The sequence below is a fragment of the Pithys albifrons genome, chromosome 13 (assembly GCF_047495875.1).
Source record: "Pithys albifrons albifrons isolate INPA30051 chromosome 13, PitAlb_v1, whole genome shotgun sequence".
In the NCBI taxonomy this organism is placed as follows: domain Eukaryota; kingdom Metazoa; phylum Chordata; class Aves; order Passeriformes; family Thamnophilidae; genus Pithys; species Pithys albifrons.
The window spans coordinates 13,125,013-13,150,206 of NC_092470.1; the positions used below are offsets into that span (position 1 = coordinate 13,125,013).

General features: G+C 44.8%; 2 protein-coding genes across 2 annotated transcripts in view; both read right to left on the reverse strand.

The window, feature by feature from the left end:
* The window catches only part of CEMIP (cell migration inducing hyaluronidase 1), a 106,458-nt gene extending 84,882 nt beyond the window's left edge, over positions 1-21,576 (reverse strand). The window contains exon 1 of the mRNA XM_071568053.1: positions 21,292-21,576. The gene's annotated coding sequence lies outside the window, so the exon portion shown is untranslated. The remainder of the gene's footprint in view (positions 1-21,291) is intronic.
* Positions 1-25,194, reverse strand: part of LOC139678193 (cell surface hyaluronidase CEMIP2-like) — a 49,002-nt gene extending 23,808 nt beyond the window's left edge. Inside the window, exons 1-18 of the mRNA XM_071568840.1 lie at positions 24,518-25,194; positions 23,755-23,863; positions 21,292-21,712; positions 20,625-21,260; positions 19,932-20,493; positions 19,444-19,613; positions 18,950-19,138; positions 18,445-18,614; positions 17,431-17,640; positions 13,668-13,873; positions 11,954-12,023; positions 11,193-11,321; positions 10,124-10,209; positions 8,633-8,764; positions 8,477-8,512; positions 7,897-8,049; positions 6,380-6,557; positions 2,089-2,304 (exon numbers count right to left, since the gene is read on the reverse strand). Of these exons, the coding sequence (XP_071424941.1) occupies positions 2,089-2,304; positions 6,380-6,557; positions 7,897-8,049; positions 8,477-8,512; positions 8,633-8,764; positions 10,124-10,209; positions 11,193-11,321; positions 11,954-12,023; positions 13,668-13,873; positions 17,431-17,640; positions 18,445-18,614; positions 18,950-19,138; positions 19,444-19,613; positions 19,932-20,493; positions 20,625-21,260; positions 21,292-21,712; positions 23,755-23,863; positions 24,518-25,194 (4,350 nt within the window). The remainder of the gene's footprint in view (positions 1-2,088; positions 2,305-6,379; positions 6,558-7,896; positions 8,050-8,476; positions 8,513-8,632; positions 8,765-10,123; positions 10,210-11,192; positions 11,322-11,953; positions 12,024-13,667; positions 13,874-17,430; positions 17,641-18,444; positions 18,615-18,949; positions 19,139-19,443; positions 19,614-19,931; positions 20,494-20,624; positions 21,261-21,291; positions 21,713-23,754; positions 23,864-24,517) is intronic.

Genomic DNA, 25,194 nt, shown 5'->3' on the forward strand with positions numbered 1-25,194 from the left:
CAGTGCCCTGATGATGCAGTCTAGGTGACTCACAGAGACTGCCAAAAGAAGTGGTGCTGAGAGCTCTGTGGATTTCCCTGTGAGTCTTCCTCTATTTAGGGTTCCTCCTTGAAATCTTGCTTTATTGACATTACAACGTGAGTTTCAGCTGTCATTAAAGAGCAAAGGGGTTGGTCTTGTTTGGACAACATCAACCCTGCAGGCTCCAGAAGCAAAAGGGGAGGACAAAAAGACCTAATAGTTCTTGCTTGTGTGAATTTCATGATTTTAAGCTGGTCCCCTTTTTTCACGCTACCAAAGAAGCCTAAGTACGATGTATTAGTGCTCTCTGCTCAAGGAAGGTCCTGGAAACATGGCATGATGCTGCTTGGAGACAGTGAGGAGGAAGGGCCATGAACCGGACATAAGAGGGTGGGAATGTCAGCCTAAGCTGCCAGATTAAAACACCCTCAGGAAAGCCTGTCCCCAGAATTTTTGGAGCTAGAAACACTGCCAGAGGAATTGCTTTTCCTCAGACATTTTCTTTCTTGGGCAAATTACATCCAGGAGAAGAGGAGCATGAAATGGGAATGAAAGAAACCAAGCAGAAAGGAATTAACTGTACTCTAGGCACTTAGCTCAGAAAGGATTTGCCTCCAATATTAGCTGAAGTACTTGGATCTCAGTTTTCCATGCCAAGTAGCCCATCCCTAGACTGACTGCCTTGGGCTCCATTCAGCAGTAACATAGGAGTCACTATTTCCTGCAGCTGAAAGGACATTTTCACCTGCTTGAACTAGGGAAGAATAAAAGTTCTTGTCTACCAGACCTACATAAAAAGGAAAACAGATTTTGTAATAAAGTTGCTGAGATCAAAGCAAACCACCTTTTTCTATAATCGGATTCACTGTTTTGGGCTTTTCATCTGAAGTATGACACTCACAGTTTAGCAGAAAAACAAATCACCAGTTAGCCAGGGTGCTGAGAATCAGAATTAAGCTGAAATACTCTGACAATTTTATTTTTCAAATTAATCAAACCTGCTGCATGGGACCAATTTCTTCTATGCTGCACATACATATATTTCCCTCCCTAAAACCCATAAAGTGAAGCATTTAATGTGACCTTTACTCATCCTGCTGGATGCTGATTAGTTGAAAAACGCTGGTAAGTAATGGATCCCAGAGAAGCAAATGTTTATGCTTGCCTAAACCTAGCCAAGGAAATTTTCTATGGTGGAAAAACTGCCTCACCATGTAGAGTGCCATAACCAGGAGGATATTAATAGAAATAAAAATATAAATGGCTATTTGTTTGTAATTCTGAATTTAACTGTTAGGTTGCCAGGGCAGAGTTGACCATTTCTCTAGAGAAAAAGAGTAAAACTAAGTGCCAAGGACAAAACCCTAATCCAGTGGGAGTGTTTCATAGGAGCACAGTCCTCTTTCTGCCTAGCCAAAGCACACCAGGCTTTTTAAGTCCAGTGTTTAGACACTTAAAAACAACTCCTGCTCTCTGCTGTGCAACTACAGCAAATGCATAAAATTTCTTTTAGCCTAAGGAGACATTCATGCCCTGGATTTGACTGTGACATTCCCTGCTGCGAAGGTTTAAGATCATCCTGACATATGGCTGACCATCCTTCAGCCAGTAATTTCTGGATGGGAAATAAGTGTGAGTTTGCATCTCAACCACACATTTCTCCATACGAAACAAAAGTAGGATGCACCAGAGAAGTAACATCTTGAATTTCTGAAACTTGATTCACCAGAACTATCCACTAGAGCCCCACGATAGTGGACAAATGCCGGGAACTAGAAAACACCAAACTTTCCTCCAACACAGTTTCAAGTTACAACTTCTTGTAGGCAATGGGACAAGACAGGGCTCTCCACAGCCATGGGCTGCAGGCAGCTGCACCACAGGAGCTTTACTGAATCCTTGGAATTAGGCAGATGACATTGAAAGGAGTAAGATTAGACTAAACTTATCATTTAGCTCTTATCTTACAGAGTGTTGAGCAGGCTTCACTCCATCACCCCTCACAGACTATTTGAGGACACCCACCCAACACACCCCGTGGTGCTGCCAGCAGCTGCCCCCCATTACCTGTGCGAATTTCCCAGTGCACATCATCCCATTCCAGCGTGGCACAGGGAGACACCCGGGATGACGCAGCAAGTAGTTGTCTGCTCTGCCTACAAAGGTGTCTGGATACCCTGTCACCGAGCCATCCAGATCATGGAAGATAGACATTTTGTCACCATCATTGTCATTGTTTCCAAACCACTGGCCTGGTCTGCCAAAAAACACTTTCAGTCCAACCTAGAGGAGAAAATAAGATGAAAATTCACCAGTTAGCTCAAAGTAAGGACTTGTGCTTGCAGTATTTTAACAGCCCAAGGAGCAATACAGCTGGAACTAGAGAGCTCCATTGTCTGAGCGAAGAGTTTTGTTTTGTCTCTTCTATTTAGGAAAAAAATGCCAGCCATGTTTGGTTTCCTTCTCTTTTCTTATCCCAGGAGATATTTTCACAGGAATTGGACTTTTCATTCTCTGAAATGCACCCACACAATCATGTGTTGCTTAACTTCACACAGCAATAAATTGAGTGGTGGCAAAAGGAAGAGGATGACTGAAAGTGTAAGAAAGTACTGGATGGTTATGAAATTTACTGAGGAATATCACAGTTGTTAATAAAGAAACAAAAATTATGGGATATTTGGTGAATTTTCTTATGTATTTTCAATGTCTGTTCTCAGTGGTTCTGTGAGTGCCATTTTTTTTTTCTAATTGTTCCTCCTAAAACCCTACAAAACTTTTAAAAGTGACAGCAATTCTCAGAATTGGCTCTTGTGCACATTCTAATATATCCCATGAAGAATTTTTTAGGAAATAGAAATAACAGGAAGCAGCATTATCCTCATTATGCATAGCTCTGTTCTCAAGATTTTTCAGTAGCTAAGTAAAAATATCTGTCTTGATATGAAAATCCAGCAAAACAAGGAAACTGCAGATGTTCAGCAAAAAAAAGCAAGGAATATTTTAACGTCTGCAGATAAAATTATTACAGTGTGAAGATTAAGTTCCAAAGTAATCAAGACAATAATTATTCCAGGTCAAGCCCTCCAAATGAATCTGGCAGCAATGTGCATAGAAATAAACAGCATAAATAGCGATTGGATCACATCGACCCAAAAGACTATAATGTGTTCCATTTAGCCCAACTAATTTTAATTGGGCTGTGCACATGTGTAAGAATTAGGGTCAGCAGGATTAGGCTGCAAATTTACTAAAGGCTTTAAAGGCTTTATTTTAACAATAATAAGCAGAAGGGCTTAGGAGAATAGGGGGGTTATTGTGATTCTGAGTTAGATGGGAAGTCTTTTGGCTTAAAAAGAATGACCACTGCAGCAACAACCACTTGCAGAATAGAAGTCTTTATTTCTTTAAAATTAAATTGAAGCCTAGGACCATTTTTCTGCCACCTTCTTGTTAGAGTCTCATAAACAAATCCATGAAGCAGTCTTCTTTAAAGGAGTCTCAGACACATGGAAATTTAGTGTGTATTTTTGAGTTTTTTGAAACATTTTCTTACTGCACCACAGGAAGTTTTTCCCCAAAAGGCTACTTGGTAAAGTAGGAGGATCCCAAAAGTCGTTTTTTTAATCTTGCTTTAATTTATAAAAGAGGAAATATTAAAAAATGCAAACACTGTGCTGCAGCTCAAAGCTCCATTATAAATACTTTGTGACAGTGCACTTCTGGAGCTGAATATGAATACAGGCACTTCACTGAGGAGAAGAACAAAGTCAGCTGCACTTCAAACCAAATGAAGGCACAGCCAGTACAGCTTACATTTGATCAACACTCTCAGTGTTTCCATTCAGAAGTAGACAGTTTGGTGCTGATGCTATTCTAACATTCTCCTCTAAAAAGTCTGAAAGTCAGAAATTAAATGGAAATGTTAATAAGCAGCGTTACTTCTTTTATAAAGTTCAAGGTTACCTTAGTTTGGTACACTCTGGGACAGGAGTGTAACTGGGTTTGCAATTACAGCTATGGCAATGAATATTTTGCTCTAGGTGAACACACAGGGATAAAAACTCAGCTCCTTGGGTATGTTCCCATGCAGGTAGGACTGAGCTAGGAGAGAGTGCAGAGACAGGTCATGTCTAGATACCACACCACTATTCAGACACCTAATTTTCCCTAAGTGTGGACTACCACAGAGTGAGGTATACCTTTATGATATAAAGGTTACTTGAATTACCTGTCTGAAGACTGACAGGGAAACCTGATAGGTGGTGGTTATGTGAGTGTGTAACCTTTTAGGAATATGCTAACTGAAGCTGTCCAAAGGCAGCACATCTGATAATGCTGATAATGCACAGATAATATGTGAGATTTAGCTTTGTCAACAGAAAAGCAACTATAAATACTTTTTGTGTAGTGTAATATTTAGGTCTTTTCTTCTGCTTGACTGTTATTTTTATGCTGGGATTAAACAAGATCTGACTGGATTTACTATTTTGTTGTCTAACCAATCTTCTGATTAATTATATAATTATTCCTTCAGCATGACTAATAGGTTTGTCATCACTATACAACTTGCAGTGAAGTTTAATTTCTTCTTAAAAAACTATGGTAAAATTATGTCCTTTAGGGAACTGCTACTTAGCCACCCTTTAAAAAGTAATAAAATGAAGGCTGGAGACGGAAAAGTAATTAAAATTTTCTACAGGCTCTATCTTAACAAGTCAAAGATGTATTTTCCCATATAGCAAAGAACTGCAAAATAGCATTTCAAGTTTGAAATCAGATGTAGCACATCTGGGTTCAATCCAGATAAAACAGAATCGAAGTGAAAATTGCTGGGATCCAGGTGCTTACAAACATAGATGTTTTATAAGATGGCAAAATGCCAAATTCAGAAATGTATATTTCTTGCAAATGTACCTACAATAAGTAATTAATTGGTTAATGCCATTAGGGGGGTTTTGGTCCCCTTTTTTTTTCGTTTACTTTGCAGAAGTACTTAGGACATCTTTGGGCCATTCTTGCTTTGAAAACCTCATATCTTAGGGGCACTAAAGTACTAAACTGTCTCTCAGACAAAAAATTCTGGATATCTAACAGGCTCATTGGTCTCAAATGGTGAGTGTGTTAAAGAGCTACATTTTCAGACACTCAAGGTGTAATCATCCTCTTTGCTAATGTCTATAGATGTCACCTGTTTGAAACCATGCGGTTGGACAGAGTCCTACAGTCATCTCTGGATGAAATTTTCCACTCTCTTCTATTCCACTAATCAAACTTTTTTTCCTCTAAGCTCCCCTCCCCAGTTCCAGGTTGATTTTCTCATTTGTGTACCTCATGACTATCTTGTAACCATTTCCCCAAGGGAGGACATGAAGAAGGAACAGCAAATTATACCCTATTCCAAAGTTCCACAAAGCATCTAAGGTAACTATGATCTCCTTTCTGAAATACACAGGAACTCTGTTTTCTTCAGAGGAGCAGTCAAGTGACTGAAATCAACATCATCCTTTCATGAAATACCCTCTGGTTCTTGATCTAAAGTGTACCAGAGAGGGGACAAACTACCTGCTTGCCGGAGGCAGGGATATTAGTCAGTCTCAGAGCAATGGAAATTTTCCTCAAGATAAAGCCAAACCTCAAGCCAAAGTTACTACAGTTCATGGACATCCTAACAAGTATGAACCTTGTTTGAAAAAAATCTAAGGAGAGGTCATGATCCCTGGGAGCAAGCCAGGTGGAGTCCATCATTTCCTAAGCCAAGTATCCAGGGTTATGATCCCTGCAGGAATCCAGGACAAGAACTGGAATTGCTCAGCATCCTATAGCTCCTGCCAAGGCAGAGATACAGAGCTTCATTCTGCTGTCACAGCTCAAAGTAAGTCCCTGTTGTGTTCAACAGGAATTTCACAGCTGATCCCAGAAACTGGGTCATGGCTTTGCTTCTAAATGCATTTGTTATTTCTGTAGAATTGTATTGCAGCTTACTGACTACTGACATCCCATGTGAGACCCCTCAGTCTCTGAGGCCAGGCCCTCACCAGGTCCTCAGCAGCTGGTGTTGCACCAGCTATGAGTTGTGTTCTGAGTCTTCTGGTTACAAGGTGAAATCTTTCTCCAATGCAGATTTTTTTAATATGCCCAGGCATAAGGTTTCATCATATTTTACTTGCCTATAAAATAACCTTCATTAATTAAATTTAAAAAAAAAAAAAGTGTTGCAAAATAAATTGGCGTCATGTACCAAATGTAACATGCACCAGAGCTTGGAAATCTTGTTCTAGGATAGATCTCTCACCACTTCTAAAAACTTCAAAAACTTGCACATCTAACAGCACGCTTTTCTGCTTCTCTTACTTACACTTCTCTCCATCAGGATCTGCGACACATTGTTCTGGGGGCTTATCTGCCAGGAGTTTTTCATGAAGAACCCAATGGCACTTGAGTGTCTGTCAACAGTTGGGGTGAATTTCTTGAAAGTGCATCTTGCCATCCTGACAGGCCCATCATAAATCTGGAATCCACGAATAGGGAATGTCCTGTGAGATTTAAATACCAACACAGTCCTGTGTTAAAAGCTTGGGCAAACTGTCTTCTGACAGTGTAGATAGATATTAACAAATAGTTAAATACCTTTTCTTTCCTAAAACTGGGATCTGAAAACTCCTCACACATGAAAGATTAAACTCAGCTGAACATCCTCTGCAGGATGAGGCTCAAAAGCAAACACAACCAAACCTCCTAAATTGCCTAAGACTTGTAAGCTGGGGTAAACCAGCTCAAAGGCCTTGCCCCCAGTCACCCAAGAGTTCATCACCATGAGGAAGACCCAAAGGGCTGTATCTCAGCACTGCCAGCAGGTTCCTTGTTCCGGGGCAGACAGGTTTCTCAAGAAAACCTTAGCATGACTGAAAAAATAACAGCAGTCAGACTCCCTAGAGGCAAGTGTCTCCTTGGAAGCAAGTACAGAAGGACAGATATCACATGTTTTGTCATACTCCTTTTCAAGAGCACACTGCTTAACAACATGATTAGAGCTTGTCTGAACTGCAAAAAAAGGGTTTTTCTAAATTTCAGCAGAAACACCAATGATAACTGAGGATAGGTCTGATTACTCCTATTGTCCTACAGATATCCCATTCCTGCTGTCACTTATTGCTGAGACATGTATAGCCAGGGCTGCATGCATGGTATGTCTAATGAGTACTGCTTATTACTTAATTTTGTGTACCTCATAGAAGGTATAATAATTGGTAAGCATTATTAAAACCATGCTTTAAGGTAGAATTTAGGCTTGAAGAAGCACACCTTGCTGTGAGGATGTGGGTAGGCACTGTGCTTGCTAGAAAGGAGGCTATGCTGCCAAAAACAGAAAATAACATACAGCTATAAAAACAAAAGGAAAAAATAAGACAAAAAAAAAGAAAAAAGAAGGAAAAAAAGAGAAAAAATAAAAAAGATGGGAAAAAAAGAAAAAAGAGAAGATGCTGTAAAATTATTTCTCCTTTGTTAAACCAGCGATGTTTTCCCAGCTACACCTTCAACAGAGAGGATGTCATGTTGTATGGGAGCTGCACAATCACCTCAATGCTGTGCTACTGAAGCCCTACACAACAGCCATTTGGGATATTTCAGATTCTTTAATCCATTCTCCAGTGACTAATAAATTAAGGAGAAAACTAAATCAAATACATTCAGTCAAGAATGCTCTCAAGCCCTTGGCTTGGAGAGTGAGTTTATTTGGATGCTTATTATTTCTGGCCTGTACAGTAATTTAAGCACCTGGTATAAATTACTCATCAGTAGTGACATTAATTCCTGAGGCTTTTCTTGTAGCTTATGTTAATGCCAGAAAGAAATGGCAGAAGAATAACTCACTTGTTTCTGGGCAGTGTTCTGTATTCTCCATTTGCCCCTTTCCCCCAGTAGCTATTTTGGCCTCCCTGTGAGCCAAAGTTGCTGCTTTCTCCAACAAAAATGGAGTGGGTAACCTCCAGGCTGGAGCCTTCATCTGTCGGGAAAGTCCCATCGCTGCAAGCAAAAAATCACTGCATAACTATGCAGCACAGCACTACTGATTAATTAACACTTTTAATTATACCACAGACACAATATGCATGCACTACTATAAGCTGCTTTAAAATACATTTAGAAACCAGCAAGTTAGTGCCAAGATAGCTTCATGCTTGAGCATCAGGACCTCCCGTTCAGGACCTCCCACTCAGGAGGAAATATCAACCAATTACAGTGTATTCCCCAGAGATGCTGAGGCAAAGCGAATGAAGGGCTAAATTGCCCCTTGTATGAATGGCTATCCAGGGAAGACTTGATGTGGTCTGGGAGGGAAATGTGAGCTTTTCTCCTGTACTATACCAATTACCAGGGGAATGTCTCAGCTTCCATTCTTGAGCATTTTATATTGAGGAAAAAAACGGGAAGGCCCATTTTAAGAAATTACCTTGCCAGAGTAAGTCCAATTCCATTGTCTGAAAACCTGGGACAGAAGAAACACAATGGCGTAAATTATGAGGAATGTCTGCAGTGAATTTGGCCTTCAGACCTTTTTATGTCTGCTGTGAGGGGGTGGATATAAGAGGTCATTACAGTAACTTACCCTGAGTTGCGGAAAATAATGTCGCCGCCCCTGGCCCAGGCACCATGGTCATTATTTTTAAAAGCAATAAGACCATCAATCACAGCAGGAACTCGTGGCTTTTCAGGATCAGCATCTTGATGTGGCCGAAACCTGAAGCAAGAAGCTCAGTTAATACAACACAGGAGACACAGGAATTGACCTCAGACAGAGGCAATCCTGCCCAATAGACTTTGTTTGGCTTCTAAATATTGGCATGGTGTGTCTACAGAGGTGATATGGACTAAATTAGAGTCAGGCTATTAACCTGATTTCATTTCTGTGCTTTAGTACCAAGCAGAAAACAAAAAACATTCATGAGGATGAAATTCTGGCCCCAGTGAAATGAGCAGGCAATTTCTCACTAGACATCAGTGGGCCCACAGTTAGTCCTTAATTTGATTCAATGTGATTTAGAGGCATAGAAAACATTTTTCCCAGGTCACTTGGGTCCTTTTGTAGATGTCCTTACAAGACCCTTTGAGAATCCCTGTGTTGATGCTAGAAAATCAATTAGGCACTTTCAAAGATCTCATTCAGCAAAGATAATAGAGTAACTGGAGCTGCTCTCCTTGCCTGTGCAGACCAGACCTCCATACGCTTCTGTATCTGCTGAAAGAGAAGCTGTCAAAAAGGAAAAAGATTCACCCTGGGAACTGGGGCCATCTCAATTACTCACAGGCCATTTCTTGCCACACTGGCTGTTAATGGTAAATTTGAGCAGGGTTTGGAAAAAAAAAAAATCAGTAGTGCTTTCCGTGAGTCTACCTTCACCTCCTACTTCTTCCAGCTGATGTACTGAGGCATGTGTCTCCTCAGTGCCCAAGGGGGTGACCCTGGCAGGGAAGTCTCACAAGGGGAACATAGTCATCCTTTCCTTTCAGCCTGGTGGGAACATCATACATGCCATTGATAGGGCATGATGGAGGAGGAAAAGAGCCAAGGTTTGACCAAGAGCAGCAGCTGATTTTTCTCCCAACCTCCTCACATAGATCCGTAGGACTGCAGTGAGTCAGAAAATGCCCTTTATTTACCTACTCCCACTGTGCAAAAGGAAGCTCAGAGGTTTCAAAGCAGCAGAGAAAAGCCTTTGAGGCTACTTATTTTCTTCATTAAGCCTAGACCAGTCTCAGCAGTCACCTTCCCTATGTAAGTTCTTCTAAGTAATAAGTAATAAATGTTAGAGTTTACAAACCCGCTAATGGACTAACAGGATCTGGATTGCCTTTCAAGTCCTTCACTGTTTAGTCCTCATAACCCCTAGTGCAAGTGTGTCCTTTCTGGTCAGCAATAACACAAACAATTCAGAGCATATCTATGGAGTATTTTCCTCTGCACATCAGAGATAGCTTGTGTGTTTTTCTCAGACGTTCCAGCCGTAATGAGGCATTAATGATCTGCTAAATGCAATGCAGAAGCCAAGAAGCAATACAACTATCCAAAATACTTAACCACACTTAGCCATGTGCTTACCTGGCATTATCGACAGTGAGATACTCTCTGGGATCTTCAGCGTTGGCTCTCGTTGTCTTTACTCCTTTTCCAATAAACAAACCAGCCTGAAAATGCACACGACTGCGATTACTTTAACGATCGTTCATCAGAGACCAGAGATCCCAGATTTTTATCAATGAACGTGGGCAGCCAGTGCGTGCAGGCACAGCCAGCGCCTGCAGCCTGGGCTTTCTCTTCCCTTTCGGTGTCGCTTGGCACTGCTCAGCATGACATTAGCACAGGATGTAGCACGCTGAAGTCAGGACAGAGCCTGCCCTGCCATATGTTATGCATCAGCATCCTGGGCTGTCTTCTGACCCAAGGCAAGGCTCTGAACTCCCACTCTCTCTCTCTGCCTCGCAGAAACCAATAAGGGACTCAGCCAAGCTCTTGATAACTTTTTGGAAAAAGAGTGTGGTTAAGAATTAAGGCATCAAATAACGAGTGACGAGTCCCCTGACAGTAAAAAGAGAATATGAGCTGCTGTAGCCAACTTACAGGCTTTGGGCTAGAGCAGCAGCTGCCATGGACCAAGGTGTAAAATATAAAAGGCACAGAGAACGGCACTGATTTCAATCTGAGAAAGGAGTTAGAAATGCTTTATATAGCTTACAGGTTATGTTTTCATGTCAACAGTATATTTGGGGGAATGTGCTTTTCTTGGAATTATCCTTGAATTTTTGGTCTCATTTTCCAAATGTGTTGAGCAGGTCCTGGCACAAAGGGCTTTTGCTCAACCCCCTATATCCTGGCAACAGCAGTGCTCAGTGTCCTGACTGTTTTCCTTAAATCTCATTTAGCAGTAGGTGTACCTGTGGCCTGGGCATGTCCCCTCTAACACAGCCACCCAACTGAAGTGCCTGGAGCGGGACTTCCTTTGATGATTAAAAAGAGCATGACCCCAAAAAGTTGATCATGTCTTGATAGTGTTAAAAAGAACTTTATCATAATGTAAGACACCTCCAATCATCTGATTTCAGAGCAGCACACACAGTCAGCCTTATGCCATACTATTCAATTGATAGAAACATAAAAATCATCCACATGCCTTGAAATTGGAGTGGACTCTGTTGTTGTAAAATAGTCCCAAGGGGGTATGCTCAGTCTGTCCCTCTGGATATTGCCCCTCGGACTGTCCAGTGGGAACCCTGTGGAAGATGTACCATATCCCGACATCCTAAAAGACAAAAGGAGGTCTGAGGAATGGGACATTGCAATTAGTGATCCAAGTTACCCTGGGAATTTAGGGTTTCACACTATGCTGGCCAGATTTCTAACCTGAACCTGCCAAACGTGGGTCCCTGGGGACACACACCAGCCCATAACTCATACCTCCCAGTTTGACCTTTGGCATGCACAGCCCATTCCTGGGGCACACACACATGGGTTTTAAAAATGCATTTATTGTGGATGAAATTCAGGTGGCTTATTAGAAAACAGCCTGTCTATACAGGCATATTAAACACAAACATGGTTTGGGTAAACGTAAAAGATAATAACAAGGATGTATAAATATGAAATTTGATTGGGCATTTAACCATTAATGACTAATAAAAATCAACATTTGCTAAGAGACATCACATACCATTTCCAGCAACAATTATGAGAGAAGTCAGTGGAGGACTTCAGGCAAATACTTACAGTATCTTAAAACATCTGAAGTGCTTAACAGAGACAAACATTGCAGAAATACATATACAAATTTTAGGTCTTTTTAAAAAGTTATTGCCCTCACACTAATGACACCAATAAGTGTAGAATATATGGGAAGTGGAGGCAAAGCAGAGCTCTGCCATTAAATGGTTTTACCTGAGCACCAGCTGCTGCATTTTCTATTAAGTTGTTGTTTGGATTTGCAATCCAGAACGTGCTGACAGCCCTGAAAAATCAAAATTAAAATGATCCTAAGCAGTTACCAAACAGGAAGAGATACATTTTCATAGCACTCCACTGGACTTGAGCCACAGCTCTCCTATTGACTTTAAAACTCCACACAACCTTTTAATGACACTCTTTAAGGAAAAGAAACCATCTAGTAATGTCAGACATGGTCCTCTATGGAAACACATGCTGAAACTATTCTAAATTATATGAGAGCATTAACACAAAATCCATGCTCTGTTCAATGCAGCTGAAGGAAACCCAAGGTCTTTTTTTAAAGTTAAGCAGCTTGGGAAAATGTCTGAAAATGAAACTTCTGGTTTGTTTTTGAAACTTCAGGGCCAATGGCAGGAGTTAGGGAGTTCTCTATGAATTTATGAAGCTTCTACATGGAAACTAAAACAAACATACTTGCAAGCCACAAATAGCCCATTAAGCAGAAGATTAAGCAGATATAATATTTATGTTTGTCCCAGTAAGGATGTTTTTTTTCCAGAGGGAAAATCAGTAGTGGTACAAACAGAAGGCAGAGAGAGTTATGAAAACATTGTCATCTACTGTCTTACTTCATTGGATAACATCTTTGGCAGTAATAAAGACCACATGTAAAACACTATAAACTCTCTCTCATGAGTATATCAATTAATTTGATCATTCTAAGCAGAGAATTTTGATCATTTTTAATTGACTTTAATAGAAAAATAATCAAAACTCCACTAAAGAAGTACAAAATAAATCTGTCATAACCACACAAGCAACCTTAGCATTTCGTCAACAATAATTGCAATTAATTCAGTTGAGCTTGTCCACTGCACTCTTTTACAGAAAACATGAAAATACAAATTTCCTCTACTAAACTGTGTTACCAAACTATACCAGGGCTGAAGCAACTTGCATTTATCAGACAGATTTCATGAAGTCTTCAACATCCTACTTAGAAAGAACTGAAAGGGGTTCAGAAAGGAGCAAAGTGCTCCAATATATCTATGATTTAGAGAGCTGAAGCACCTCTCCTGTGGAGACAGGCTGAGAGAGCTGGAGTTGTTCAGCCTGCAGAACAGAAGGCTCCAGGTAGACCTTAGAATACCAGTCAGTACTTGTACAAGAAAGCTGGAGAGGGACTTTTGACAAGGGCTTGGAGTGACAGTACAAGGGGGAATGGCCTTAAATTGAAAGAGGGCAGGATTAGATTAGATATTAAGAACACATTCTTCTCTGTGAGGGTGGTGAGGTCCTGGCACAGGTTGCCCAGAGAAGCTGTGGATGCCCCATCCCAGGAAGTGTTCAAGGCCAGGCTGGATGGAGCTTTGAGCAACCTGGTCTAGTGGAAGATGTCCCTGCCAGTGGCAGAGGGGTTGGTCTCTTCTAACCCAAGCCATTCTGTGATTCTATGATTGTCCTAAAAGAGTGACAGGAATAATCAGCAGCAAATACTCCTTGCCTAGGATTCTTGCAGGTGTTGATAGATGTCTTCACAAGTGAAACAAGTTCAAGTTTTAAAAGGAAAAATGGTAAAAAAAAGCTACGATTTCTCATTTCATATTAAATAGCACCTTTCAAGTTTCACCACACTATTCTTTGGGATCCAGCTATAAAGCACAATGTGAGAGCAAAACCTGGCTACAGCTCCCAGGACACTTACATGCAGTCAGTGCTTGGCACAGGAACGTAATTCCCATGGACGTGGCTGCGGATGGCAAGGCACATCCCCTCACTGCGATCTGAAGGCAGGATCGTTCCTGGCCTCGTGAGAAGGCCCAGGTTGTGATAAAAGGTATTGCGCTGCTCCGTCCCATCTTCCAGGAAGAAACAGTGCCCAAGGGTGTCATAGCCAATGGTGTCTTTTACCTGGGAAAAAGCACACAGGCTGCAGTAGAAGCTATAGCTGATGTGCTTTGCTTAGCAATGAATTCCCAAAACACTGCTGGAGTGGTTTTGCCACCCCTCTGCACAGCAAGAGGGACCTCTGTCAGTCCCAGAGCTGACTCAAACTGCTTGCAGAGTGCACAGCTGTGGACTGATCTTAAACTGCTATTAAAATTACTCTGAAGATGATCACATACATAATTAAAAGAAAATTTCAAAGTACTGGATTTAAAATCTCCCTCAGCTCTAAAGGAGAATATTTGATTCGGTGTCATGAAGTAAGTATCTGCATAAAGATACACAAAGATAACTGTGTCTAGCATGGTAAACCAACAAATTAGCATGGTTAATCCAGATATTTTCATGATTGCAACACTTTCAAAATAAAACAAGAAATTCTTTAAAATGCACCATATGAAGTAATTTGTATTAACAAGATTTCTGTTCTTTCTCTTCCATTGTCAGAAGGTGCAGGGCTACTTCATTCCTGTAATGATCATCTCAGGCAGAGATGGTATTTTACTATTTCAGTCAATTTAATATTAATTGACATGCTCAGGGATATTGCATTAAACCCTAATTTGACCAAGAGGACTTAGCAAAATCCTCCTTTGATGTACAGTGTTATGAAGATAAATTCAGAAATCCTTCTTTTAAATGTAAATACTGAGTCAGACTAGTTAAAATTTGTTACTAAATCTTACTGAAACCTTAATTTTGTACTCAAATGATCCCTGTCAGCATATATATATTCCCTCTTCAGGCATACAAAATTCCTGTTGACGTCAGTTATGTCCGTGTAAGACTGCAAGATTAACTAATATTAACCTACTTGGTTATTTTTGTATACAGAGGGATACTTGAAATACATCCATTTCATAGAATCATATCCTGTAATTTCCCTTTAATGGGCTGCAACTGTATGTAACATCTGGAGTCACAAACAGTATAGTCCCCACAGGTATATCTCTGCTGGATTTCATTGTTCTCCTGGCAGTCACCCCTCACACTTGTCATCTGCTGCTCTTGTTTCTGCCTCAATTAGGTGTCCAAAGGAGAGTTAAAAATACAGCACAACACAACTAGGTACTCAGCTCCTCCTGACAGTGTTAGAAATCCACACAGAGGTACAGCACCTCAGTGAGCTACAAGGAGGGCAACAGTGAACCTACAGACAGCAACACTGTACATGTCCCTCCCTGCCAGCTGACTCTTGGAATACAGATAGGAAATGGATTTAGACAAAAATCCAAGTGTCTCTGCCAGCCCATTAAGATCAGTAAGCCTGGCTACTTCTACCCTTCCAGATGATGGGTAAGAAGCTAAGGAGGCCATGGAGGACTATTTTTGGAAAGAACACTGTAACAACAAACCACTCACTGTTTTAAACAGCATTTCAATTGTAGAGCTTCATTCTTCTGCATTTAGCTGCAATTTGGCTAATCTGTGCTTTAGGTGGCTGCATGAAAAACTGGACTCATATCCAAATCCAAATTTTAGCTTTAATTAATATTAGTCCCAGCTTCAGAATTGCACGGCACTCCTGAAAATACTTACATGAAACTATAGCGATCATTCTCCTGACCAGATATAACATGATTAAAAGATCACCTAGATTTGCACTGCAAGATAAGGGTCAAACTAAACCCCAATCAATTCCAGCACACCACCAATAGAAAATACAAGCCTGGAAAGGCACCCAGCTGCAGCCCTGTCACAGTGGCACATTACTGTATGTGTCAGCATGAAACACTGTCCACAGCACAGGCTGCAGCCTCGCTGCTGTGTCTAACACCAGATGATTAAGATGCCTCTAAACACTGAATTATATATAGTTCAGCAACACAATATAAGTGACCTTTATCCACTGAACATCAGACATGAAAGATCACAGCAGTTTGCACATGCCTGACGTGTGCCTGGGCACAGAGGCAGGTCAGAGCCTGCTCCCAGCCTCTGTGAGGAACCTAGGCTGCTGCTGCCTTGTGAAGCAGCCCAAGCCTGGCACACAGAACAGCAGATGGGCAAGGGCCTTGCGGACAGCTCTGCGTGACCCAGGACAGCAGACTACAAACCACTCCAGCAATGTACTTCTAAAATTGCATCCTCTAAACTCTCAAGACAGGAGTGGGGCAAACCATCTCTCTGGTCTACTCTGCCCCAAGGGCTGGAGTTTCATAATCTGATGCTGAAGCAGGTGCCCATCTATGTTATTTAACTGCCTTTCTCTGATACACATGTTCTTCTCTGGAGTTGCAAATTATTTTAACTTAATTTAAAGCATGGCTTTTTATTACATTTTAATTACTTTTTCTTAATGACTATATATCAAAATCACACAATTCTTCCACAGAATCACATATTTAACCTTTATTTTAAAATCTATTCACTGATCCACAGACTCAAAGCCCTCAGCAATCACATGAGTAGGGCTGGATCTCACACTTTGAGTCTTGGTTTCACAACTATTTCATCCCGCACATCCAGATAAACCTTTGACAACCTCCTTCCTGATAAAGAGCAAGACCATATGCCATTCTTCAAAGGACCATTATTATCATAAAGCTTAATTTTTCATCCTAGGCAGGTTACTTCAATTCCAGAGATTTAATACCCACAGGAGGATAAAGAAAGTTAAACTACCTCCGCATGCACTAGACAAGTCTCCTGCCAACCTAAGGGCTCTGTACACAGAATCAGGCTCAGCAAACAGAACAAATGATGACTATTAGAAGGCAATTAATAATTGTGAGTGATCTGGACAATGTAAATCAAGTTTGGAATACATGAACAATGCTCCCAAGTGGTACAGGTCCAGCATTCCATTTTCATTAATACACTCTTTCAGGGGGACTCTTTCACACACAGGGCACATCTATGTTCTGTCTTACACAGCTTTACCTCTAGGGTTGAGAAAAAGCTGGCATTAAAAACACAGGATGTCCTGGATAACTCAGGGAATGTGTCTGCGTGAGCACACATCAGGTGAATGAGGAAATGTCCACAGACACCAAAAAAAACCACTCAGGGTCTTGCAGCACACACAGCAAATGGACATGCTGGAACTGGAGCAGGAGTCTCTCTTTTCCAGCTGGGACATGTATGTCTTTTGTTATGCCTTTTTTCTCCCTTTTTTTTTTGAACAACCCCTGTCTTTTATATCTCCATTGCAAATTAAAGAACCATTGCTTCAGTCAACTCTGTTTAAAGTCCATTGCTTTAATTTCAAATGAAAGTTCCTATTATCACAAACTGTACAGAATTACCAAGGCAAAGATTTCATTATATCTGATCACACCTTTGATAATACTAATTAGGCTACGCTAAGAACATCACATTAATTTCAAAGAGCTGCACTACCAGAGGAACATTCCTAACTCCAACAGCAGCCAAATAAAGTTGAGAAGTTGGAACACTTCTTGGGGAAAAGATGTCTTATTTCAATGTTCTGATTTCTCTTTATATCACAAATGGTTTGTGCTCTTTAGCCCTGGCTAAGCAAAGAGCTGAACTTGGTACTAATAAAATATGTTTCCTACCAGAAGGCCATGAGTTCCATGTATGGCAACACACCTAGAGAAGCAGTGGTGGATAGCCAGGTTATCAAGGTACGCTGGGCGTTTATATCCTCCTCTCTCATCCACATCCTCAGCCAAGTGAAAATGCACAGGGTAACTGCCCAGGATTTGCTGCCCCATGTTTTTTAGTTCCACTCCTGACATGTGAACAGAACTAAAATTCCTTAGGATCTGTTGAGACAGATGTAGATCCAAGTAAAGCATTACAATAGAATCACACACAAAAAGAAAAACAGATTTGGGGGTTTATCTCTCATTAGAGAATATGTTTGCAGAGTAAAATGGGGTCTGATCCCAGGACGAAGTGTCAGCTCTCTGTTTCCACTCACAGCAGCTCAGGACCTGCAGAGCCATGTGCCAGCAGCTGCACACCTACGGACACAGAGCTCCAAGGAGCAGCTGCCAAACAGCATGTGCAGTGTTTAGCAATAGCAGTGACAGACATGGTACTCCTGCCAACTACAGAAGGGGGGAGCATTCACCACCAGACTCTATTTCCTGGTGGCTTTTACTTGTCAACTGCTTTTAGTCCAGACCTGCATAGCTCCCTGTTTTCCATGAGCTGGTAGAGGATCAACTTTACATAAAGCCCCCACAAGAGCAAGACTCTGCACCTCCACCCAGAACATGTAGGGCAACCAAGAGGATGCAAAGCACAACAGCACTTCTCTGGGGAAGCAAGTTTGCTCTGCAGGAGGCACCATTTCTTCAGTAGCATCTTGTCAACTAACTTCACATTAACGCTACTGACAGTGACGCTGCTAAAAAATCCCTTCTAGCCCAGAGAAGGATATGTTTTTGCAGACACAGTGGCATAGACTCATGGAAGTCTAGTTTTGCAAAACAGGCCAGCAAACTTCCCCCTTCTTCATAGACAAGTATACTTTCCCACACAGACACAACGTTGGCTTCATACATTAATTATACCAGTTGTTTACAAACAACCTACAAACACATGCATTAAAAATTACTCACTTTAATATGTCCTCCAAATGTATCAAAAGAGAAAAACTTGCATTGATTTTGTCCATAACAGGAGTCTTCCATTTCTCCTTGAATAAGTATGTTTCTAGTCAGAAGACCAACCTCTGCCCTCATATCAACACCATCTATGACTTCTCCAATGTGAAGATAAAGTGGACTGCCTGTGGAAATCAGAAATCTTTAAATTCAAAGTACAGTGTCTTTGTTATTGCATTGTCCTGAGCAAGTGCATATGTTTGATTTATGCAATCACCAACTCTAGGGACACACCTAGTATCTGTTCCCAGAGTAGATCAACACTTCCCCTGGCTGCTACAAAGGTCTGCTGCCTCTAGCCAAACTTTCAAGTCCCAGTATAATATTGGGCCCTGCTGCTCTCATATATGTCCAGGTCTTTCTAGGACAAAAACTGCTATAAAAAGATAAGTAGAATGTAAAAGAGGAGACAATATAAATATTTACCACAAACAAGTAGCTTGATAAAAATATTTCATACCATCGATTTTCACTTGATTACTTTTACATTCAGGGCAAGGAAGGAGATTAAATTCTTCGGCCTGGTGCATAGAATAATCTGTGCTGGCAATGACAATACGGTCACCAGGTAACCAACTTGTAACCTCATCCACCAGATGAAGAACTATTCCTTTGGACACTTCCACTTTAAATCCATTATGAGGCACCCCTGAAAAATGAAGCAATCAATTATTTGTACAGTTTTACATGGCAGAAACATGCAATTAACTGAAGGGCATACCAATTTAATTTTATCTAGATAAGTCTGTGCATCATAGAAGTGCTCTGGCCATTAAATATGTCAATGCCATCTCTTTGTAGGTAGCTAAAATGTTACCTTGAGAGAGAACAGTTTGGTCACTGTCCATGCAAGCAAAAGACTATGGTATAGTTATTTCACTGTTCAGATTTGGAGCAGCCAGAAAAAGCAGAGCAAAGCAACAGAAGACAAGCAATTGTCAGGGAAGACCAAACCTTTTATCCACCCACTGAAAGCAGTAACAGTGAAACGGATGCCATCATAGGTGAGGAAATCTCTTTGGGCTATGGCTAACCCCGTTGTTCCATTCCCATGATACTCCCTCTTATCTTCTGCTACGGAAAGTTGATCCCCTCCGAGGATTCCCACCAGCGCCCAGGGCTGCCTGAAAGAGATAGGGAAGGAGCAAACTAGTGACATGTTGAAACCTCCACCTCTCAGAGATCTTGGGCAAGAGGGAGCACCCAGCGCCCTGCCTCTGGCACGGGTTGCGCGCCGCATCCCTGCCCGGGGTACCCACAGCATCCCTGCCCGAGGTATCCACAACATCCCCGCCTGTAGCACCCGCCGCCCCCGGCCCGCGGGCCCGGCCGAGCCCCGCTCCTCCCCTCGGTCGGAACGAGCCCCCGGAGGAGCGCGGCCCCGCGCGGAGCTGTCCATGGTGGCTCCGCTCCCGCCCCCTCTGCTCCCGCCCACGCCTCACCTGTAGCCCAGATGGGCGATGAACCTGCTGCCCAGGCGGTCCCGTAGCAGCAGCCGTGTCTCCGGCGTGAGGCTGCGGGCGGCCGAGTCCCCCACGGCTGCCGCCACCACGCTGCCGGGGGGCTGCCGGGCCAGGAAGGCTCGCAACCGCCCTCCCTCGCCCGGGCGCAGGTGGGTGTCGAAGCGCCCCGCCGCCAGCAGCCGCGCCGTGCCGCTGTCCAGGACACGGAGGTTGAGCCCACGGCTGCCCCACCGCCTCTCGGAGGAGTAGGGGCCGTGGCGGAGCCCGCCAGGGTGCAGCGTCTTGTCCAGGAGGGTCCAGGAGCGGGGTCGCCGGCCGTGCAGCTCCAGGACGCCGCCTCTACCGACGCCCACGAACTTCTGTCCGAAGCCCTCCACGGCCACCCCCTCGGCGGCTCGGCCGTACAGCGAGATGGTGGCCCGCGAGGCATAGGGGCAGCGCTCCGAGCCGATGTGCAGCTCCCCGCCGTCGTGGATGAGGATGTAGCGAGCCCGCAGGGTGATGGGCGGCCCGTGGGGGCGGTCGGCAAACACCAGCATCCCTGCGTGGCGAGGGGAGCGGAGCGGGGCTGGGTGAGCGCACCGCCAGGCCGGGAGGTGCTGCACGTGGAGGGCACGGCCGGGCCACCCCCGGCAGTACCCGGGCTCCGGGGCGGCCAGCGGCCCCGCTTACCTCCGTCGCGGATGACGAGGGAGTGGAAGGTGGCGGAGCTCTCAAGGCGCAGGGCCTTCCCCCGGCCCACCACGGCGGCGCGGCGGGTGTCGGAGCCGGGTAGCCACGGGGCGAGGTGCGGAGCGGCCTCCGGGCAGGGCCCTGCAAGAGACGGGCGGCGGCAGCGGCGGCGGGGTCGGGAGGCGAAGGGGCGCGGAGGGGCGCGGTACCGACCTGATGCGCTGCTGCCGTTCGCTGCTCCACGGCGCGTCCCGCGGCGGCACCGGGACCGTCTCCGGGTCCGGCGCGAAGGACAGGAGGAGCTGCGGCTCCCCGGGGTTCCCCAGGGGCGGCGCGTCCCGAGAGGTCCCGCAGCCGCTACCTGCAGCCCGGGGCCGCGGGGCCGCCCCCGCCCGCAACACGTGCTCCCGGGCTTTGCACGGAGCCGGCGGATGGCACATTTTTCTTTGAATGGGTTTTGGTTTTGTTGGAGTTTTTTATGCGCTTTTCCCTCTCCACTTAACGTCGCAAGACCAAAAGCAGAACCCTCCCTCCCAGCTCCAACACAATCCCGGGCACGACGAGACACGGCAGCAGCAGCACGGACAGAGGGAGCCGGCGCGGAGCAAACCCAGCGGCGGATCGACGAGCGGCACCGGAGGGTTCAAACTTCCCTGCAGACGCTTACCTGTCCCGGCAGTGCGGTCCTCGGACTCTGCCCGACGCCTGTTGGAGCTGCTGGCCCAGGCTGTCGGGCACCCAGAGGGGCGGACAGGACAGGACAGGGCAGGGCAGGGGCAGGCAGGGGCAGGCAGACGCAGGCAGCTCCCGCTCCGCCGCTCCGTCTGCCTCCCCTCCGCCTCCTTATTTATATCCATCTCCCAACCGCTGGCGGTGCCCGCACTGTTTACAGCGGCGGAGCCGCTGGCTCCTCCCAGCCGGGGACGATCCCTCCAGCCGGGACGTATATCTGCGACCGGCGCCCTGATGCTCGGGGCCGGGGCGAGCCCTTCTGCCTGCACGAAAAGGTCTTCTCCTGCTCCGAGACGCCGGGAATGTGGGCTCCTGGCTGGGCTCCCCGGAGTGATGGTGAACAGGGCCAGGGGAATCTGTGCAGACCCACAGAGCACGTGTCTGGGCTCAGCAGCCCCATACAAAACATGCGGCTGAGTGCCAGCTGCCTTCCCAAGAGCAGGGGGCTGAGGCTCTCCAGCCCCAGACCCCGAAGTGCTTACTGGGGCTTGGCATACCTTGGCCCTTCTTGGGAGTGAGCTGACCCCTCTGGGACCTTCCCATAAGGGTGTTTTGCCCTGTGCTGTCCTGCGTCTGACAGATCTATGGAGAACACTGTAACCCAGCAGCTGCAAAACTCCCCTGAGAGTGGGTGAGGAGAGAGGTATCTGCCACTTCACCTCCCCTCATCTGCCAAATCAACCTGTAGTCAAGAGTCTACAGTGAGAGGAAAAGGCTTAGAAGGTGGTCTGACAAGACATAGCCTCAAAACGTCTCATATACTTTTATCCCCCTGGCACAGGACTGCCTTCCTGGGTTTACAGGTTCCAGTCTCAAAGGACGTGTGGCACTGCTTGTCACATCAACACAGTTCTCACTGACTGTCACACACTGGTTTGTTTTCCATGAACCAGAACATCACATTTTCTTATAGGCTTCAAAATACAGCACAACTGATATTCTGGGTGACACACAAATACAGGCACCTGCTTTACTGCAGTCACTGCTTTCTCTCTGTAATCACTTATCTCCACTCTAGAGACAAATACCCAGAGAGAACAAACTAGCAGTGGGCAGGCAGCAGTGCCAGCCACTGCTCCTGCCCAAGGCCAAAGCCAAAGAGGTGCAGAGCCACAGGTGCTGTCGATCTCAGAAACATTTGTGTGCCATCATCTGGTCAAACTGTTCCAATCTGTCACCTCTGAAATTTATTCTGGTGCAGGATTTCTTCTGACAGAGGGCACAAAGAGGCTATAGTCATGCTAATAAGGAGCAAGTGCTGTCAGACAAAATATGGGAACAGACTGGGAGCAGGAGGGTGGGTGAGGGGCACAGCCTTGCCCCATGCTCCAGACAGCAGCTATGGAGAGGGAGCAACACTTCCATGTGCTAAACAAAACCCATCCACTCTCTTACACCTGGTCCTGGGACCCAGAGAATTGCAGAATCTGAAGATAAACATCCAGCCCAGAGAAACAAATGCAGATAACACTCTCTCATTTCAATACTCCATAAATACAGGGAAACGTTAGAGCTGCCACCTTTGCTACCAGCTGTTCATCTGTTATTTAGTGCTGGCAATTCTATTCCTGTCTCAAATAGCTTTTGTCATTTTCTTTCCAAAAAAGCAGCATTAGTCAGCGTTGTGCCTCCTCCTTATCTGAATATGACACATAAGAATGCAGGTCATGGGAAAGCAGAGCTGCTACCAGAAGTATAGGAGGCTGTGCTCATTTTTTTCTGAGAAAGATTTATCTACTGGTGGAAATTTCAAGCAAGAAAAGACAAATAAGGGTATTTTGTCTCAAAACACACTAGGTTCAGAATTTGAGGTAGAAGAGGACTGAACTCTATTTTACACCTGCTGGGGCCCTAGAAACCTCATACATTGATTGCTATTTAAAATATTTTCTTCAAGCAAAGGATTCACAGACTTGTAATCTAAATAAAAGGCAACAATTATTATCTAACATAGCAATAGTGGAGGTAAATATAAGCCAGGTTTTGGTTAGTGCTAAGCTTTTTGCAGGTCTCATGGAGGAAGCAACAAAGCCAAAGTCACTCCTGCTTATCTGGGACTTTTCCTGAACAAGAAACCAAAATTTTTGAGGTGTGAGCACTATCTAAATCCTTCAAAGCCATTTTCCCTCTGTAGCCTCAAAATCCACAGAAACAGACTGGTTTCAATCATTTTCTGAAAGAACTACCCTTGGGTGAATGATTTCAGTGCCATTTCATCCCATATTAAGTTTTCACTGGCCTGAGGAAGAAAATTTCAGACTAAATGAGACCAGACATGTTACCCTGTTTTCTAAAGATTCCTATCTCTTTTTAAGGGAACATAGAAGCACCCATTACTATCCACAGATTGGTGCTCGAGAACTAAACTCTTTTCCTTTCACTCTTTTCCAAATTTTACTTTCCAAGCTGATTTCTGTTTTGCAGCAGCACCAGGTTGAACCTTATACCACAGCACTCCATCACAGGATGCATCCACAGCATGTGAACATTCCCAAACATCCTCACACCTGCAAGTGAGAAATCATGACTAATACTCGCTGTCTCCAACACACGCTTGGTGTTAACTCTTCCTCAGAAAAATAACCAACCCAAACCCTCCTCCAAGCACTGTTGTGGGTTATAAACTGCAGTTTGCCTTTCTAACAAACAAAAATGGGTCATTTTCTGTCATCGGATGCCAAGGACAAGACAAACTCGGCCGTCCCATGTCTTGGCACGTCGCAATGACTGTGGTGCTTCACCTACAAATGCAGCTGTAATGTTCAATACCAAATATCGATGGCTGAGAACCTTCATGTCAAGGCAAGGGCAGAGAACTAAGCTGCTTCAAATGAGTCGCCTGCCGGAATCAATTCCCAGGGCACAGACACCACTGCCCCGGGACTCAGCACTCGCACACGAGTGCAGGGAGGTTCCTTCCCTGTAGGCGGTTTTCCCGGGCACTCCAGGGAGGATGGTTTCTCCTGGGTAAGTGATATTTCCCGGGCATACTCCCTTGTTGGGCGGTTTCCTGTTTCCTGCTTACTACTCCGAGAAAGGAAGGAGGAGACAGCATCCTCTGAGCAACACTCCGTTCCCACGGAGCAGAGTACCGGAGGCACCGCGGGATAACTCCGGGCGCGAGGGGTCTGATCCGCTCAGCGCCAGCTCAGCCACCAAACCTGCGTGTTCGGAGCCCCCACGGACAAGGATACGGACACTGATACGGACCGCGCTCCTCCCGGGGGCGGACCACGAGCACGGAGGGGGCGCGATCTGCCCCTGCAGAGCCGCGGCCTGCCGGGAGGCGGCGCCCCCGCACAGCTCTGTCCGCCCTGCCCGGGGACAGCCGCCCACACATCCCGGGAGATGCTGCGCTCCCGACCACCGCTCCTGCCCACCCCCGGCACTGCTCCTGCCCAGGGATGAGCACCTCGAGCCCTGCCTTTTGATCAGCCCGAGCGCTGTGCGCGGTTCCTGGCACGGCCCAAATACCGGGTTGCACCCAGTGATACCCGGCCCCCTGGGTTCCGCTCATGCAGCACCAGAAAGTGTTTGAGATATCAAACCCATATCTCCGCCTTGTATACCTACCACTTTGCTCCTCTTTGGGCTTTATTGGCGTTTTTCTTGGTTTAATCGTTTGCTTCTTGAGGAGAGAGGCGGCCTTGGACTGCTGACCTCCAGACTCCACTCCCGTATTCCCGAGGAGCCGGAGCACCGTGTGGAGCAAGAATGGCTTCACCTTGTGCTGGGCCACCTCGAATGGGCTGATAGGAATTTTGGGAAACTTGACTTCTTGATCACAGTGATGAAGCCGAAAGAGATTCCAGGCCAAGCTAGATCTAAAGGTATCCAT